The 20474-nt window shown below is 27.7% G+C and overlaps 3 protein-coding genes and 1 long non-coding RNA gene across 7 annotated transcripts; 2 read left to right on the top strand and 2 right to left on the bottom strand.

The window, feature by feature from the left end:
- Positions 1 to 2382: 2382 nt before the first annotated feature.
- LOC123273008 lies at positions 2383 to 2921 on the top strand. Its single transcript, XR_006511218.1, has 3 exons — positions 2383 to 2651; positions 2728 to 2772; positions 2841 to 2921. It is a non-coding gene; the product is annotated as an uncharacterized LOC123273008 (long non-coding RNA).
- Positions 2922 to 3419: 498 nt separating this feature from the next.
- LOC123273432 (glutamic acid-rich protein-like) lies at positions 3420 to 7967 on the top strand. The gene is made up of 6 exons (XM_044740832.1): positions 3420 to 3572; positions 3681 to 3840; positions 4027 to 4444; positions 4625 to 6083; positions 6153 to 6522; positions 7963 to 7967. The coding sequence occupies exons 1-6, from the start codon at positions 3420 to 3422 to the stop codon at positions 7965 to 7967; spliced, it is 2565 nt and encodes an 854-aa protein (XP_044596767.1).
- LOC123272556 (extended synaptotagmin-2) lies at positions 7912 to 16515 on the bottom strand. Of its 4 annotated transcripts, none has more exons than XM_044739427.1 (14): positions 16354 to 16515; positions 15489 to 15877; positions 15257 to 15397; positions 15108 to 15184; positions 14818 to 15030; positions 13326 to 13446; positions 13097 to 13267; positions 12644 to 12729; positions 10824 to 10872; positions 10659 to 10748; positions 10336 to 10581; positions 9420 to 9696; positions 8586 to 8880; positions 7912 to 8499 (listed from the first exon to the last, which is right to left on the bottom strand). In XM_044739427.1, exons 2-14 carry the CDS (start codon positions 15831 to 15833, stop codon positions 8169 to 8171), a joined length of 2442 nt encoding a protein of 813 aa, XP_044595362.1. In that variant the 5' UTR covers positions 15834 to 15877; positions 16354 to 16515; the 3' UTR covers positions 7912 to 8168. The 4 variants fall into 4 exon arrangements, with proteins under 4 accessions (XP_044595362.1, XP_044595358.1, XP_044595361.1 ...); XM_044739423.1 differs by lacking the exon at positions 12644 to 12729 and adding an exon at positions 11747 to 11847; XM_044739426.1 differs by lacking the exon at positions 12644 to 12729 and adding an exon at positions 11425 to 11516.
- Positions 15866 to 19836, bottom strand: LOC123273431 (putative ankyrin repeat protein RF_0381). Its single transcript, XM_044740831.1, has 2 exons — positions 18655 to 19836; positions 15866 to 15877 (listed from the first exon to the last, which is right to left on the bottom strand). Exons 1-2 carry the CDS (start codon positions 19834 to 19836, stop codon positions 15866 to 15868), a joined length of 1194 nt encoding a protein of 397 aa, XP_044596766.1.
- Positions 19837 to 20474: the final 638 nt, after the last annotated feature.

Below are 20474 nucleotides of genomic sequence, written 5' to 3'. Positions count from 1 at the left end.
TTCATAATTATAATTTATAATTAATCATAAGTTTTTATTTTTTATTTTAACATTTTAAAAAATTCAATTTAAAATTTTTACTTTTTGTAAAATTTGTAAAGACTCATCAGTCAGTTTTATAAATTTCAAAAGGATAAAAACATGTTATCTCAAATTGCATCAATAATAATTCATATTGTCTCAAATTTTTTATTAATTTAATTGCTGTAAGCTTTAATATTAAGAGGAAGAATATAATAATAAATTTAAAGACCTTAGTAAGCATTAGACTATTTAAATGGTTATACTGAAGATATTAGAAGAAACATTAATACTTTCTAATTAATGAAAAGAATAATCTTTTTTTTTTGAGCTTATTATTTATGACAAGTGTTGTTGTGCATTATAAGTTGAATATGCTTTCTTACAATTTTGTCTCATGCAAGTAAATAAATAGATTTTATTTTGTGAAGAAATAACTTTATTTATTTTCAATTATTTTTTTTTTATTCTTAGTATAATTAATGAAATTATTTAAGTACATCCTTTCATTTTCTATATTACATTAATAACATTGAAGAATCGATTAGAATGTCGAATCATGATCCGTTTTCTAGAGTAAATTAGGTTTTTATTATTGACTTGAAAATTAAATTTAAAGAATAATGAATATATATAATAAAAATGAAAATTCTTCTATTTTTGAGCTTAATATTTATGACCAGTGGTAAGTATTTGAGATAATATTATTAATATTTACTTAGAAGTGCAGACTGACTATTGTAAAGACATAGTGTATCTATTGTTGATAAAATATTAACAATAAAAATAGCCAAATTTACAATTTGAAAGTGGTGGGAATAATTCAAGCAAATCATTCGAGCTTCAATTTTCATTACAGTAAGGCTCTAGCTTTTCTAACAGTAGATACGCAAATCACACACAAGTTACAGCAAGAAGATAAGTTATACAAATTGACCAATTTTGTCGTCTAAGTTTATAAATTAATATAGTCTTTCATTAGTTTATTTTAAAAACGTTTAAGGTAATTGTTTAGATTTTCGTGTGTGCCAACAAAAAATATTGTTATTATGAATGAACACAAAACAGTCTCTTCAAACAATATAATAATGAATTAACAAATTAGTGAGTCTTTGGAAGTGACGATGTGTGCAGCAGGAAGTAAATCTCCAGAAAACACTGTAAGTCTACAAAACAATATACCTTCAGAAAAAAAAAAAAAAAAACATACGTTTTTAAATTTGGCGAGCAAATTAGAAATAATTAAAGCAATAAATTCTGGAAAAAAAATGAAAGAAATAGCAAAATCATTCGGTATCGGTATTAAGACTGGGTATCGAATAATTGAAAACAAACACAAAATTATGGAGCGAACAAAACTAAAACGAATAGCGGATTTTAATATTGAATTGAATGAGATGAATGTTCAGGAACATCCAATAAGCGAAGCAGAGTTTCAAGCAATAGTAGATGATAACCACGAGCAAAGTCAGCAAGCTCATAGAATAGGTAAAAGACATTTTTAAAATTTATTTTATTTTTGAACAATTGATTGCTTATTATAGGTAATAATAATTTTTATTTTTGATAGATCCAGAGTCTCAACAAAACACTGAGTCTAATTGTAATATAAAGGAACTTACGGATGATCACCATTTATTTTTATATAAGCGGACTTTTAATAAATTCATACGTTTTTTGAGGGATTATGATGTTACTCAACATTTATCTGATAACAAAAAAGAGGAATTAATTAAAGAATTGCAGTTTCTGATATCAACAATGACTTCTATCGAGCATTTATTCAATGATCTTCTCATGAATGAGACTTGGCAGCCCTTTGGAAAATTCAAGTGTTTTGGAGATGTCGCTTGGGTTTACCAATTAAGTAATGAAATAGAAGAGAGAAGTGAAGTACATGAGGTCAATGAAAAAATGGTAATTTGTCCAATATGTTACGAAACATTAAAAGATAACGGTCTAATGTTAATTTGTAACAAGGAATGGAGGTTGGATCGGTTAGATTACGATTTTAATCTAATATGCAGAAAGTGTGATGTGTGTTTTAACACAACTCTTCATAGTCGTCCGGCAGCTGAATGCATTTTTTGCATTATTGCATTTTGGAAAATAAATGCTATCGCAGAATCTGAGTTCAAAAACGGCACTAATAGAGAACAACATTAACTTAAATGTTAATTTTCACTCATTTTATAATTATAATTTATAATTATTCATAAGTTTTGATTTTTTATTTTAACATTTTAAAAAATTCAATTTAAAATTTTTAAAGACTCATCAGTCAATTTTTTAAATTTCAAATGGACAAAAAAATGTTATAACAAATTACATCAATAATAATTCATATTGTCTCGAGTTTTTTATTAATTTAATTGCTGTAAACTTTTATATGCATACGCAAGAGCTTATTAGCCAAATTTGACCAGATATATCGTCTTACCTGTTAGTCGACGCTGATATTTGGTGTTACATCTGTACATTCATCTTGTTGCGCATCGTCAGTTAAATATATCTATATCACACAAAGGCAAATCAATATTTCACTCGTCAACAGAGCAGAGATTTACAATCCTCTGTAAATAGAAATTCTGGTGATGTTTTCATAAATTCTCATTGGATTTTTTTCTCATGTAAGCTAATAAATAAATTTTCATCAGTGAAATAATAATTTTTATTTATCTTTACTTACTTTTTTTTAATTTTCAGTTTAATTAATGGAATTATTCAAACACATTCTTTCATCATTAATTGGTAAATATTATATTAAAAAATTAGTTTAATAATTTATTTGATAATCAAAATTATTTATTATGTTACAGTGATTAAGTTGAAGAATTAATTAGAACGTTGAATAATGATTGATTTTTAGAAGAAATTAGGCTTTTATTATTTACGTGAAGATATAATTAAAAGAATAGTGAATATTCATCATAAAAATGAAAAATTAATAATAACAAAAAGATTTTTTAAAAAATTTTAATCACTGGGTTTCAGTAGTGAAGAATTTAAATATTATTAAGATGAAAATAATTTAATTTAATATTAATTATTAATTAAGAATAATATTATTAATAATTAATAATAATATTATTATTAATTATTAATTTAATAATAATTTAATATTAAATATTATTAAGATAAAAACTGAGAAAATCATGAAAAAATTCGGCCTAATTAAATCGAAACTATTAATTATCCCGAGAAATGGTAATAAATATAAAAAGCTTAAAAGAAGTTTAATTTTGCGATTTTCTAAAATGAAAAAATTAATGGCTAAGTCATGTAAGTATAATAAACTTGAAAAACGTCTTCTGATCTGGGTAAAAGAGCTCAAAAGTCAAGGGCTTCCACTTCATCAATTAGAATTAAAAAAAAAAGCTATGGATTGGTATAGAGAGATGGGACCTTCGTACCCTTTTAGAGCTTGTAACTCTTGGGTTAAGTATTTCCAAAGAACTCATAAAATTAAAGTTACTTTCCAAGGAATTAAAAACGAGGAAGAAGAATATAAGGTAGATAATCAGTCTAAAAATAAGGATGAAAAATCGACAGTACTTGATCAGGAAGCTACTATGAATGAAAAAAATGAAGAAAATAAAGAATTGATAAAAGAAAAAGAAAAATTTTTTTTAAAGTTATTTCTTTCTCCTAAAATTAAGGCAGTTGGTCGAGAAGAAAAGGTTAAACAAGGAATTCAAAAAGACGTAGAGAAAAAAAATAGTAAAGAGATAAATGTAAACATTGTTGAGGTTTTAAATCAACCAATTTATAAGAAAAATGTGGAATATTTTGAAAATGAAGACGATATAGAGACAACAAGTCTAATTACAGATAATAAAGTATCTTTGTTTGGGATAATAGAAGATAAAAAAGAGGAAAAAAAAGTTTTAGCTCAAGAATCAAATAAAAGTTTAAAAAATGATTTTGCTTATTTAAATTATTTGAATGGTGAAACAAATGAAAAAGAATTTTTAAGAAACCAATGTGATTTTTTTACTACTTCAGAGCATTCTACTAAAAATGTTAATGATAAAAAACAAGTGAGTCTAGTAAATGTCGGGCTACAAACTTCAGATGTATTAACTCAAACAGAAAAAATAAAACGAGACAAAGAAATTAATAAAACGCAAGTGGAAATACAAGAAGTTAAGATGGAAGCAAATAAAGAAGTAAAAGAAAAAGTGAATAATGTTATTGGGTTTAAAAGTAAATATGATGAGAGAAAAGAGCTCGAACAAATTCTTTTGAACTGGTTAAGTGAAATACGAAGTCAGCGTCTTGAAATTAACGGAAGAAAGTTCCGAGAAAAAGCATTGGAATTACATAACTCATTAAATCATCGGTATGATTTTAGAGCACAATATCATTGGATTGCTTCTTTTGAAAAACGCTATCAAGTTCAAGTAATCTCTCGTCCTAGAAAGTATAAAAAAAGGACACGTGGATTTTTAAAAGATTTAGACTCTTTTAAAATGCCATTAATGAGAAAGAAAAGAGATGCATTGTCCCATCAAGAAATTGGAATAAAAAATTGTGAACAAGATAAAATACAAAACCGTGATAAAAAAGACAAAAAAATATTAGAACTTCCGAAACAATGTAGAGGTGAAAGTATTTCTTCAGAAGATAAAAATAGTAATTCGGAATCGATTTCGTTGACTAGTAAATCAGTGATTCAATGTCACGGAAAAGTTAGTGGGATTGAGGAAGAAATTGGAGAAAAATCATCGAGCATTGTTGGACTTGATGGTGAGAGTGTAAGAAACTGTGACTTAGCTTCAATTAGAGACAGCGATTCATCATCATCATTATTAAAATCGCATTTACAATTCGGAGTTAATAATATTGAAATTAAAGAACCTTTAGAATTATTTGACAAAGGATTGATACGAGAAGAAAAAGTAAGTAGAGAAGTGGAAGATGATTGGATAGACGAAGTAATTGAAACAGCAAAAGAAGAAGGTGAATATTGGGATTGGGAACGTGCTGTTCATAATCAAATAACTCAAATTCTTGTTGAATTAGAAGATTCAAAATTAGAAGAAGAAATAGGTAGAAAAGAATTAAAAAATAGACAAACGGAAAATATAGAAATGAGAGATTCAGAAGAAGAAGCAACGGAAGTAAGTGGATGCGGAATTGGGGAAGTAAAGGCAAGAGATGAAGAAGAAAAATTGAAAGAAGAAATAGATGAAATAAAGGAATGCGAGGAAGATGAAGTAGATACAGAAGATGAGAACAACTATTCAGTTTCATACAATTTATTAAAACGCTCTGATGGTTCAGAAAAGTTGGTCTTAGATAAATCCAAAGAAGAAAGAAATTTTGATGAAAAGATGCAAGTAGACGCTGATGATATAAAAGAAGAAAATTTGACAGATGAACAAGTCAAAGTAAATGCAAGAGATGAAGAAGAAAAATTGAAAGAAGAAATAGATGAAATAAAGGAATGCGAGGAAGATGAAGTAGATACAGAAGATGATGAGAACTACGATTCAGTTTCATATAATTTATTAAAACGCTCAGATGTTTCAGAAAAGTTGGTCTTAGATAAATCCAAAGAAGAAAGAAATTTTGATGAAAAGATGCAAGTAGACGCTGATGATATGAAAGAAGAAAATTTGACAGAAGAACAAGTCAAAGTAAATAAAGAAAACTTAGCTACGAATGGCGAAGAAAAAGGAAAAGATGAAGAAGTAGAGGTAGAAGATGAAGATGATGATTCATGTGATTTATTTATCGACTTGAATGTTTCAGAAAATTTGATTGTTAATGAAACGGATGAAGAAAAGGAAGTTCAAGGTAAAAATGTAAATCTAGCGACAATGGAAGTTTTTGGCGATGAAATAGAAGAGATAGAGAAAAAAATCATGGTGATAGAATGTGAAGAAGAGGTAGAAAATGTATTCAAAGAACAAGAAGTAAAACTAGGCGAAAAAGATTTAGTGACCAATGTCGAAGAAGATCAAGAAAGTATAGGTGAAGAAGAAGAAGAAGAAAATATTAGAAACGAAGTGAAAAATTTGGATGCGATGGGGAATGAAGAAAATGAAATGATTATCGTAGAAGACGAAGTGGAAAATTTAGAAATTGAGGAAAATGAAGAAGAAATAGAAGAACAATATTTACAGCGGAAAAATAAAACATTGAAACAAGTAACTTTTGCTACTGATGTCAAGATCATCAATGCTCATCATTTACCAACAAATTGTCCATCACTAGAATCATCAACTTTTAAACCAGTGAATATTAACATGAAGGAATATGTAAAAATACTAGAGTATAAATTGGTTTTTAGCAAGTGTCAACAATTTATAAAGGACCAGAATATTCGACAGTATTTCAAAAGACAACAAATAAAAGAGTTCAAACGAGCGATTGATGTTTTGATCGATAAAGCTACTTCTGAAGATGATTTATTGGATAATCTGTTGATGAATAAGAACTGGGCGCCATTTGGACGAATGTTCTGTTCAGAAGATATTGCTCGGGTCTGCGAAGGTAAAATTATTTGCACCTTCTGCTATAAAGATGATAAAGATGAATATAAAAATTATTTCAAAAGTTCTATCAATCATAAATTAACGTCGAATAAAAAATTACGAGGTCGTATTTGTGATAAGTGTAAGGAATCAACTGTCGATTTTCGTCCAGCAGCGAAGTGTATTGAATGTATTATTCCATTTTGGCGAAGTAAATCTTATTATAAACTACTTTACTGTAATAAAATTGGTAATCTTGAAATGACTTCGGAACAACTCTTACTTATCAATTCAATTTTGACTAATATGCATGATTTTGAGTGTTAATCAAGCTATGCAAAGACGAATTTACTTCTCTATATATATTAAATGATCTTTTTTTTGTCTTATATATTAATTACAAGAAACGAATTTATTAAATATAAATCAAGCATTGGTTATATAACATATTTAATAAATATTAACCAATTAGTTTATTTAATAAGATTTTTCGTAGTGAATTAAGATTAATATATATTTTGATAAATGAAATTATTTATCAGTGATATATTGTGATAGCATATTATTCTTAAATTTATTTTTGCTCAAAATATTTAATAATATAAAAGTATTTTTTTAAAGTTCTTAAATATTGTAATATTTACTTTAAATAATTAATTTTTAATATATATTAAATAATATTGTTAAATTAAGATATATAACTCAAAGATATTATACAATTACAAAAAAGTGTAATTATTCTATATTGGAACATTAAATCTTAATATTGTCCAGTAAACTTATTAAAAAAAAAGTCTATGTATTCAAATATTATCAACATTAAAAAAAGTATTTTAAAAATTGAATAAACTAACAAATAAAATTAAGCTGTTATTCTGAAAAATTTTTATCATAAAGTAAGGTAAAAGACCCGGTTATTGACACTGGCCTAGTTGTTTGACACTTGCAATTTTATTCTAATTAAAAAAATTAAATGTTCTCAAAAAATCAATTTTCTTAAAATTTATAATTCAAAAATTATATTTATTAATTTATTAGAGTTAATTTGTTTTTTTTTAATTAAAATAAAATTACAGTGTCAATAACTAAGTCTTTTACCTTATACTCATAAAATTACTACTTTAATTAGTTTAATTAGTACTAATTAGGTATTTTAATTAGTACTTCTCTCTGAAATATATAACTGCACAAATCCTCATAATTTTTGATAAATATTTGGACTTACTGATTTCTTCTTTTAAAAATTCCTTTGTCTCACTATTTTTATTCTAAATTTCTCCAACAATCGATAAAAAAAATGTTTATTACATAAATATAATATTGGAAAAATGACGATTTATTTATTGAATTAATTTTTTCAAAAAAAAAAATAAATCAAATTAAAGTGTATAAAAAATTTTAATATTTAATTGATTGTAAAGTTATATTTATTAATTTCTTATGTAAACATATTTTTTAGTTTAACATGATTTTCGCATAGATTAATTGAAGTAAAGGCCTGCCTTTGATATTAACATTAGTTTTTTTTTTTTTTATAAACATTTTAATCAAATTTAATATTAAAAATTAGCATTATATTAATATATTAGTATTATAATAATAATAAAAAAAAATTAGTCCGTCAACGTTAAGTAAACTTTGAGATTAAGTTAGAGAACTTTTAAATTACTCTTTTTTTACCTCTGGCATCAAATCATACCAATTTGTAAATGCTTGGGTGACATCGATTTCCGATAAATTTATACGAACTTGACCCATAATGTTGTTGCTCGAAGACAGCCACGCTTTTTGCGTACACACTGAAATTTCAAGAATTCGTTCATTCAAGTCACCTTGAGATACAATATATTCAAATTGTTCGTCGTAAATTGGGTTGCAATTGTCCTTGAGAACAGCTGTCTTGCGTTTCGTTTCCTTATGCCGATCTGGGAGTAAGTAAAGTTTTACATACGGGTCAGGAATATTTGACGGGTCATTCAAAGGCAGAGGTAAGTTGCTGAAACAATTAATTAATTGATTAATAATTTTATTTTTAAACAATTTTTTTTTTTCAAAATCGACTATTAAATAATAAATACTCACGCAACTTTATGAACTACAACCACTAATTTTTGTCGGGGGACACTGTAACGGAGTGTCAGCTGAATTCTACCGAGTTTCCAGTCTCCAGCAGATGATGTTATACTAAAATGGCGTTGAATTAATTGAGGGTGGGCTGAACTGTTGTTCACAGACTCCGATAGGATTATCATTTCGCTCTCAATATTTTTTTCAACTTCGCCTGCAGGTGGGACTGCAGCGGAACTGGAAACTGTGCTGTTTGCGACGCTGTGTATCGACTCTTTGGAGGGTTGTTTCTTTAGAGGGGTTGACGGCACTAAAATTTATAATAATACTAAAGTAAGCCGACACTTTTAATTTTTTCATTTACTTAATTATTTAATAATTTAATAATTTAATAATAATTTAGTTATTTAATAATAATTTAATTATTTAATAATAATTTAATTATTTAATAATAATTTAATTATTTAATAATAATTTAATTATTTAATAATAATTTAATTATTTTTCATTTACTAAATTAGAACTAAAAAATATTTTTAGTTTTAATATAATGATACAACATAAGCAGAGATTCTTGTGTAGAAAAATGATAAATAAAAAATAATACTAAAGTTAGCCGACGTTTTTAATTTTTTTTTTCATTGATAAAATTAAAACAAAAAAATATTTTTTTTTAAAATTGCACTTATAGTTTTTCAAGTTTTTTACAAATGAAATTTTTTTGTAATGATTTTTTCAATAAAAAAAAAATTCTAAAAATTTTTAAATGTCGGCTAACTTAATTTTCATAAATTTATACTGACAGATACTTAAAAAATAAATTTTTCAAAAGTAAATTTAATAATTTACCACTGCTGCCTTGAGAAAAACTGATGTTAGATTCTTGACGCTCGATTTTTTTCTGCAACTGACTGAAATCCTCTTCGTCTTCTTCCTCTTCGATATTTATCTCCGGTGTTTCATATTTTAAAAGGTGTAAAGACATCGACATTATTACTTTACTTTCAGGATCCGCGTTCTGGAGATCATAAGGATGCTGCATGTCTTCGAGATTTAATTTGGTCATTAACATTGAGATACTGTACGTTAGAGTTCCTACTACTGATCCTGTTTTGTCATCTAGAATCTATTTAATGAATTTCAATGATTAATTTTTTTATGATACTGAAGTCAGCAGATATCTGCCAATTTTTTTGAATTTTTATGACAAATCAATGGTAAAAAAAATATTATCAAAAAATTTGCACTTGTAATTTTTTTTAATTTCTAGATGGGGAATTTTTTATTGAAATTTTTAAATAATAATTTAGTTTTTATAAAAATCCAAAAAATTTAAAGATGTATGTTAATTTTAGTATCAAATTTTTTTGGATTAATTAAACTCAAATATAATTTTTGAATTATAAATTTTAAGATAATTGGTTTTTTGAGAACATTTTATTTTTTTAACTAGAATAAAATTGCAATTTCTCTTGAAAAAAATGAGCAATGCTGTAGTAAGAAATTAATTTAAATTAATTTTAAATAAATAAAAATTTTTCTCACAATAATTTTCTCGTTGAAAAAATATTTTTTAGATTCAGAAAAAAAAAAATTTTAGATGAAAATTCATAAGTTGTTTATCTGAAATTGTTTTTTCCCAAATCTATAAAACTTTTTTTCAACAAAAAAATTACTGTAAGAAAAATTTCAATTTTTTTTAACAAAAAAATAAAATTTTAAGCAAATTAATTTCTTACTACAACAAAATAATTTAAAAACTTACTCTGATATTCAAACTACTTGTTTCTGGATTTCCGACTAAAAAGGTGAACCCTTGCTCCCAAATCGGGTCACAAGACCGCAACATCGTAGCAGTTCTCTCTGTTTTATTACCAACACTCGCTTCCAAATAAACATCAGGCTGTTTGCTACCCCGGAGGCAAGGTAAATTTTTAGCAGAGTCGACGAATAATGTCAAAATCGCAGTACTCATTGATGTAACACGTAGCTGCTGAGTTTCCAATAACGCCTAAATAACCCACAAAATAATTAATTAATTAAATAGTCAATTGATTCATAATTGTCTCTACAAATATCTCATCATACAGCCTGTAAGTCAGCAACATTTTTCGAAAGACTCAACCAGGTCAATCGGAGATGTACCATTCCATGTTTAGCAAACTCGAGTGTAAACCACTGAAAAATAAAATAAAATTTAATTAATAAATTAAAAAACAAAATAATTAAAATTTTTTGAACGTGTCTACTTACATTATCGATTGTACCCCTCTTCTTGACTTTGCTGACCTCGATGCTGGCTCTTCACATGTACATAAATTCGATTGTTTAAAATATTCAATGCACTTATCGTAAATATTAACATTTTGTGAAATGAAATAACAGTACTAATGAATGTCGCGTGTTTTGTGAAAATAAAAAAAAAAAATAAGTAAAAATGAATGGCATAAAATGCAACTAGTATATAACGATTACTTTTGTTTAGAGGTATGCAAAAAAAACAATAATAAAAAAAAAGAATGCTGATTTTTTTACACACAGCAATTCATGCAAAAACCCACTTTTAAAAAACTGTACATTTTAGCACACCAGTTTGTAATAAGTTATTTTTATATTAATAATAATGTTAAAAAATTAAATGAATATCATGCGTTAGATTTATAAATTTAGTAAAATGCAAATCAATAAATTATTTCTATTTCTAATTAAGTAGTTACGAATTAGATACATTTGTTCTTTTATAATTTAATTAAAGGTAAAGTACTATAAACTAATACAAATACTTTTTAAAAACTAAGTACATTCAAGGGATTACTCATTTATTTAATTTTGTTTTTGACAATAAACAAAATACCTTCCGAGCTGATCATCTTGTCCGGTTTTGTCTTTGTCAAAAAGATGAGTTATGACTTTGTTGTTGACTCCTGAGCTCTGTTCCACTATAAACTGCCACCACACAAGCGGATTTAGTTTGTTATTTCAAATTAAAAATAAATTATAAAAGGTATTGTGGATTATTAATTAGTTTTTTACTCTTTTATTATTGACTATCCTTAAAATTATTAAAAAAAAAAAAAAAAAAAATTGGAAAAAAGTGTCAGTAGCCGGACAACAAGCTCTAATTTATTAATCGTTATAAATATGCATTAATTCAAACCGATCATTTTAGGCACTACCTTCCAAGTAAATCGTCAGTTTCAACCCCAGGAAAATTTGGATCCCAATCCCAAAGACTTATAGCAACTTCTAGTCCTGAGCTTCGTGTATTGATGATTGCCTGCATGGCATAATTTTAACAATAAACACCGTTTTTATCTATCGACATTTTTGGATAATTCATTATTTATTACAAACAAATAAGACATTTTCAAGTAAAAAATACAAATAGAGACAACAATTGGGACAAGTAGACAAAACAAAACCACAATACACAAAACTTTTGTTAGTAATTAACAACACAATACGTGTCAATCCACCGAATGCATAAGCAGTAAAAAATCATAAGCTTAATACAGCAAGCGCAAATAATAATTACCCAGCAAAAAAAAAAAAAAAATTACAAATAGGATAGATGCTTCCAAGTTTTTTTATATTATTAAAATAATACAAAAAAAAAATATTACAGGTGTTTTTAAATTGCTTTAGTCAATATCGTAAAACATAAATATTTTTTGTTCTCAATAAATCAAAAAATAAAGTATTGAATAAATAAAAAATAGAACTGCGTTAAAAATCAATATTTAATTTCTAGAATTCAAGCTTGAAGTGACATTGTCACGATAGGTTACTATTAATCAATATTAGTTACGAAGAATGAATAATAGCTTTTATAAAAACTTTGTAATTAAAATTGAAGGCTAAGTAATGATAGCATTTTTTAATTTCGTAAAATAAAAATTCTAGGTCAAGATAATTACTTCCAAATAAATAATTAGTTCGTTATAATTTATTTTATTGTATACTCTGATTTTAAAAAAGGACTTTCGAAGCATTTACCCAAATTTGAATAAAAGGTATGATGAAAATGAATGAAGAGTTATAAAATGTATAATAATAATAAGTCTATAGCATACCTTCCAAGGCTCTCGTCACCCTTTGTGTCATCGTAGTCCCACAAAGATATGGTGATCAAACTTGCGATGGCTGATGTCACGATACACTAATCCCATACAAATATACACGCATCACATAGCATACACACATATTTAGGAATTTTTTTTTAATGAGTAAGTTTACTAATTAATATGAAAAATTTGGTAATTCAATTATCGTACGTGCTTGCTTCAAATGAATTGAAAAATTTATATGAAGCTTACTTTTAATAACGCTAAAAATTTTTCCTCTGGAAAAATTAAAATGTACTCTATTGTAATAAGTAATTTGACTAAAGCTTACATTTGACGTGACTCGAAGATAATTTTTGAATAGTAAAGGCTAAATGAAAAATCTTTGAATGCAATTTTTCAGCTAAGCACGTGCACAAACAGCTGATATTTTTGACAATAAACGATAAAAGCGACGCATACCTCACACCAGTAGTCCCACTTAGGATCTACGGTGTTATCGATTGTTTTCGTCCTAAATTCCTGGGCACCAATATTGATAACAGCGTAAGGATCGGATTTCCCTTTGCCCAACATTCCGATGTCCTTTTTCATCAAATGCTTCGCTTGAACAACATGAATCCTCAACACTCCCTGAAAAATAAATTATTGCATTCTCTCTTCACTCAAAGAGGATCAAATATAAATTTACCTCCGGTTCTGGCATTTTCAAAACTTCAGCGGGCACGTCTTCGCTCAATGGCACGATTATTTTATTCGGCAATACTGCAATCGCGGAAACCTGTTCTTTTATTACTTTTCGCAATGCTTGGCTGTTGATTAATTAAAATTATCAATACATAAGATCAAAATTGTTTTAATACACGAAAAAAAGTAAACTGTAATAAATAACAGTCGATTTATAATAAGTAATGATCAACTGGAAAAAAATTACCATTTCAAACAGTAAATTACACAGAGAAAAAAAATACTTTTACTCAATTAACAATTTCTTGGTTCAAGAAATTCGATGACGATCAAATATTCTATTATTATTAATTATTAATTTCTGAAGAAATATTTATCAATGTTTATCTTTGAATAATAGATAAACAAGAGGATAGCTTTATTTAAATTAAGTAAAAATTATTTCAATCAATTTATCAAGTTTTTGAGCTAAGAATATATATTCTTGAAAATTTTCAAGAACATGAATTCTTGTGTCAAGAAAATATTCTTAATAAAAGTATTTTTTTTTTCTCAGTGTATAATATTTATCATTTAAATGTGAAACTCGAAAATGTTAAAATACAATAATTAAGAATTTTGACTTTGATAATTATCATTTCGTACCTAAAAAATGATCGCATAATATGTAAAAAATATAAACTACAGTTACTAAATTTCTATACAAGCAACGTCAATATTTACAAAGTACAAATAGTAAATTTTAAACGCAACACTAAAAATAAAACTATAATTATTGATTTGCTTGGACTGGTAAGATATATATTTTAAGAGTAGAATTTTTACTGTTTCAAATGGTAAATTCTCCGAGTGTGAAACCTTCCCCTTCTCCTCATATTATAGACTATATATTCACTGATAAAAAAATTAACTTGACTCAAGAGCCAAAATCTTGAACCAAGAATACCATTTTGAAGAAAATGATTTTCTTGAGTCAAGAGAATAAATTCTTGAGACAAGAAAAATTTACTTAAATCAAGAATAATTTCTCGACTCAAGAAAATCATTTTCTTCAAAATAGTATTCTTGGTTCAAGATTTTGGCTCTTGAGTCAAGTTGATTTTATCAGTGTTGAAACGGCAATTTTTACTGTTTGAAACTATAATTTTTTAAGATGAGAGAGTCGTTATTTATTATAGTGACAGCTACTAATCACATTTTCGATATTAAATTATGGCTTTTACACTTTCAACATTAAGTTTTGTATTATTTACATTTGGGCCACCCCGATGTCCGCTGTACTGTTTGAAACTATAAAAATTAACCGGAATCTGAGTGAATTTCCCTGATTCAGAAAAATGATCTGAAACGATTACCTTTATGTTAATTGTATATCTATATAGTATTCAAATCCGATGCATTAAAATCATTTAAAATTAGATTTCTTAATCAGTGATTTACAGTTTACTTTTTTCCGTGTAATAGAAAAATGTTTTTATATTTTAATTTTTTTTTACTTGAATCCAGGAAAATCGAGAACATCCGCAATTCCCACTAAATTGAAATCAATTGATGGATTATTCAAAAAGAACAATTGAAATCCTCCTACTAGAGGAACAACGTTTAGCATTGGCTTCAAAACAACACGAGCCATTCCACGTAATTGAAAATCTCTTATTCCTCCTTTGATATTACCCAATGAAAAAGATATGTCACAATCTCCAGCATATCTATTAAAAATTATCATTTTTTTTTAGAAAGTTTTAATATAAATTATTTAAAAAATTAACGATTTAAATATACTAACAATATGTCGCAATCTAAAATAATTTCACTTCTTGAAGTGTTTGTTTCGTATACTTTAATTCCATAAACTTTGGGTGGCTAAAAATAAAAGTTGACGTCATGTTTAAAAAAAAAAATCGAAAATAGATGGTGTTAATTTTTCTAACTTACAATTCTGCCTAGAACTAATCGACCAAATTGAAATCCTGTCATTTTATATTCTGATAAGGATTGAACAATAGCCGGCTGTATTTTTTCTTTAACAATATCTCGAACCAAATGATTCATACCCGGCCAGACCTTATATAAGATCTACATAAATAAAAAATATTTATCATTACATTATCATATTATACAATAAATTAAAACAAAATATTAAAAGTATGTGTATGTAAAGGCATACTTTATTGAGCCATTCAACTCTGTCGAAATCAGGAAAATAAACCCAGGATGGTAATTCATCGAGTCTGCTTGTAATAACATCTTTTTCTCTGGCCATAACGGCAGCTTGCGCCGTAAGTCTCTTAAGCTCCGCGCTTCTGCTATTTTCAACTTTCCATACAGAGAGTATCACTGGAGGAAGCAGCCATCCAATACTCCAGTTCATGTAGCCCCATCCCCAAATAGCTCCAACGGTAGCTACTTTTAAAATCAAAGAGGTTGAAAATGACTTTATTGTCATATAAGGCCAGCTAATTTTTTCTTCTGTCTGCTCGACTAATTTATTTTCTTCTTCCTTGTCACCCATGGTACCGTTATTCACTCAAAAAGCAATTAAAATTACTCCAACGCCTGGAACAATAATATTTTCAAACGTCAACACTTTTATTAAATAACTGTCTAGAATTTTATGAAGCTAAAAATGATTCATAGCGACTAATAAAGTGAGAAAAATCCATTAAAACACCTATTTAATGCTAGATAACGTGTCTATTGAATTAGCCTTCAACGTATGACAATCTTTGAACTAAATATTAAATAAAAATATGACGTCAGTATCATAAAATTTTAAGTTTGACAAATTTTATGATAACTATCCAAGTTGAGAACCTTCAAGCATTATTTTACTTTATTTTTTAATCGAAAATTTTTAGAGCGATTCAGATATTATTAATTGTTTTTTAATTATTTTAAAACACTAATTGTGTTAATTGAATTTATATCAACCAAGTAATATCGCTAATGGCTTTTAATAGTTTGGAAAAATAATAAAGAATGGAATTAATTAATATTAAAAATGTTATTAATAACTGGTGAGTAAGCTTTACCTCAGACATTACTTGTACTTGCAGAAATCAACTGGTATGTGTATGGAATTTAGTAAGAAAAACAACAATATCGACTCAATTGTCAGCCGTCCCGGCGCCGACTGAAAAAAATAAATTTCAACAAAATAAATAGTAACTTGCTAATAAAATATTCAGCGCCACTCTAAAGTTGTTGAGAATTTTCGAAGGCTGAATGTCATCAGCTGACTGATCTGAAATATCGGAGATGGTAAGGAAGATTGAAAATTCAATTTTAAATTTTCTTTTTGTTTTTAACAGGCGAGACCATCTTTTTCTCGCTTTGCTCTCACGGAGCTCAACGGAACTATCTCTGTCGCACTTCCAACAGCAGAGCAATTGCAGTTTCGATTGGTTTCACGAAACGAATGAAATTTTTGAAAAAAATGCTTTGTGGTGAAATAGTTTATTAAATTATCTATTATCTCTAAAAACGTTTTTTCAAAATTTCCATTCGTTTCGCTAAGCCGATTGAAACTGCAATCACTGGTCTCGGCTGTTAAATAGTTAATTTAAGTATTTTAAAAAACAATTTAATTTTAACACTATTTTTTTAATTTTGGGATGTTAGGGCGTTGAGTTATTTAGTGAAGTAAACGAAGATATACAATTATAATTTTTATTTAAATATATTTAATTGCTAATACACGCGTAGTGTACTTAAAACGAGGTGAAGTTACAATTATGCGATACGAAGCTTAGGGGTCACTCGGTCGAACTGAAAATTTTCAAGTGTCCATCTCGGCCTCCGACCTCTCCTGGGGTAGGGGGTACTCGATGGAAGTATATAGAAAATATATTAAGGGTAGGAGTACTTAGTTGTACGTAAGTATGGGAAATTGATATACGTAGGTACATGTACAGGAAAGATTCTCTATAGGTACACACAAATTATAGAATTGATATACGTAGGTACATGTACAGAATAGATTCTCAAATTATAGAAAAGTAGAAGTATTTTAGTTAAAAGAGATAGATAGAAAGAGAGAGAGAAATAGATATATAGGTATAGGTATAGAGAGTAATTAGTGAGGTCTTGGGTCCGGTCGCTGGCCAGGCGACAAGAGTTTTTAATCCCTTAATTGCTCTTTAGAAAAAGGTATGTTATTGAGAATATTTTGTGGAAGTATTTGGGAAAAATCCTTAAGCTTCTTATCGACTAATTTTACATATTTTTAATCCTATTAGAATAAATTTTATTAGGGTCTCGTCAGCTGCAAATGTGAATTTTATTACTTGCAATACAATTACAATAAAAAAAAATTTCCCAAAAATGCTCTTGCAGCAGACGAGATTTTATCAGTTGTTTGGCATCACCAAGTAAATTATAATCTGGTATAATTTATGGTGATGCGACACAACTAAGACTTTTCTAACACAATACTTAATATCGTTGTAGAAAAACTTCAACTAAATAATAACTATATTAATTAACTATTATTAATAAATAATAAAAATTAAATAGTGATAATAAACATAAATGATAATAATAATTAAATAATATCACTAATTATAAATAATAATAAATAATTAAAAATAATAATAATTAAACTACCCGGGAGTGGGTGGAAGATATGACCCCCACATAATTTTCAATTTAAATTTTTAATTGTTTTATTTTTAATTATAAAGTTAGTTAAATTATAATTAAAAATTCTAACCCCGTCGCTTGACTATTAAGCGACTATCACTTGAACGACAAGTATCGTTGTGAAGTATATTTGATGATTTTTATGCTGTATAGTTATCATACTTCACTCTTCGAAAAACCAAATTTTTACTTGGTTTCCCCGATTTTTTACTTAGTCAAAAATTGGTTTACACCAATCGATTGTCTGTCATTAGACAGTCATTCGAAAACATATAAATTGCAGTCAAAAAACCGTAACACGGTGATGAATGCACAGTAATGGTCTGTTAGTGGAACGAACGTATAGTGTCAATAAGTCAGAAATTTTTTAATAGTAAAAACAATGAATAAGTACTGACTATATTTTATTTTTTTATTTTATTAAATAACTAAAATATTTTACTATTTACACTAAAAAAGTTTAATCTAGATTATGTTAATAAATTTACAATTTGCAGTATTATTTACATACATTTATACAATTATTGGCTTAAAAGTTTTAAATCTTCGTTACTTAAATAATTAAAAATATTCCTGATAAATAAATATGGTAAATCCATATAAAAAATATTATACAACTCTGCTGCATTTTTCAGCAGCTCTTTTCTCTCAACCACTCTTCTCAATTTTTCTATCATAATGCTACCATATACTTGAAATTCAGTTAATATTTTGTCTTCAATAAAACAAAAGTCTGAATGTCTTAATCCGACAGCTAATCTATGTACATTTTTAACTACTACATCGAAATAATTAAAATTTGTGTCGCTTATTTTCCTGATTTTCAGTTCACTTATTTCCTTCACGCACTTCTCACGGAACGATCTAAAATGCCTACTATTTACAGCTTTTGAATTCTTTGTGTTAACATATAAACCAGCTGCAGATAACTTAATAATGTGCTTTTTGATCATTTTTACTATTATCGAAAAATCATCTGTTTCATAAGTCGCGTAAGTTTCATTCATTGCTTTCGCGACATCAAGAAAACTTTCATTATCCTCGATATTAACCACATTAACATTTATCCCACAGTCCAGTAAATATCGTAAAATATTTTGACTGCATAACAATACAGCTTCATGAGCTATGGTATCACCGACCCGATTAGAAATGTCCAAAAAATTGTCACACTTTTTAACAAAAAGGTTGAAAATTTCTATGTTATCTCGGCCCACAGCTGTAAGAAACTCTAAAGTGTATTTTCCGTCCTTGATTATTTCGAACTTCGCTCCAAACTTCTCCAGAATTTGGAAAATTTCAATACTGTTGGTGTGTGATAATAGAGCTAGTTGTAGAGAAGAGCGTAGTTCGCTAGATCCTTGATCGATGATGGCGTTGTGCTTCAATAGCAATTCAATCACAGGAATATTCATTAATGAAATTGCCAAGTTTAAAGGAGACCAGCTGCACCACCCCAATGATGATAAATCAACTTTATAAGGTATGAAGTTTACGTCGGCTCCTGACTTCACTAGAAACTCGGTGATGTCATAGGTACCACTTTGAATGGCTTGGTGAAGTGGTGGCTGAGCTGCACGATGGTTTGGCAATATGTTGATGTCAGCTCCGAAAAATACTAATTTCTGCACGACGTCAAGCTTCTTTTCTTCGATCGCCACGTGGAGCGCCGTCCAAAAAAAGTCAGTGCTGGCGTTTAAATCAACGTGATTTTTCAATAAATAGTCGATGAGATCGTCGTATGAGTTCAAGATTGCAAACTGAAGGATACTCATTTGTTTGTACTGATCCAAAAAAAATATTGAGTTAACATTCAAATGTCCACACTCTATTAACTGCTGGATGTTACTTAAACCACAACTGTTCACTGCCATTTTTATATTTGAGTAATTGATAATACACAATTGTACTTTATGAAAGATTGGTCTTGAATTTGAAGATTTTTGTACTTTGAATTCTGTCGTAAGAATGATCTGAGTTCTTGAAGCAATTCAGAAGGTAACCTTTTTCTGCTTCCTTCTTCGAAAAATTTATTAGGATCTTACCCCTTCTCTCAGTCTACCAGCGCTTGCTATTGGTTCTTTTACTTCTGTAGGGTCGGAGGAAATAGAGTGGGGAGTCCATAGTCTGAGAGATCCTTAGCCAGGTCATATTTAGCGAATTGTGTTAGACCGTTATATTATCCCTTAAGGCTAATTGATTTTTCCTTAATAAGTTTCTAGAAACTTCTAATGAGATTTTAAGTGAAGGTATTTATTGGGATCCAAGAAGGAAACAATGACTCTTTGAATTCAATTGTCAAAAATAACGCAGTAATACTCTTCCGTACTTATGACTCACGTTAACGCTAAATACACGTTAGTGTCTGATTATCCTCAGCCAATAAAATACTCAGCGCCATTCCGCGGTTGTTGAGAATTTTCGAAGGCTGAATGTCATCAGCTGACAGATCTGAAATATCGGAGATGGTAAAGAAGATTGAAAATTAAATTTAAAATTTTCCTTTTGTTTT

This window comes from Cotesia glomerata, linkage group LG10 (assembly GCF_020080835.1).
Source record: "Cotesia glomerata isolate CgM1 linkage group LG10, MPM_Cglom_v2.3, whole genome shotgun sequence".
NCBI classification, from domain to species: domain Eukaryota; kingdom Metazoa; phylum Arthropoda; class Insecta; order Hymenoptera; family Braconidae; genus Cotesia; species Cotesia glomerata.
This window is presented reverse-complemented; position numbering and strand designations above follow the sequence as displayed.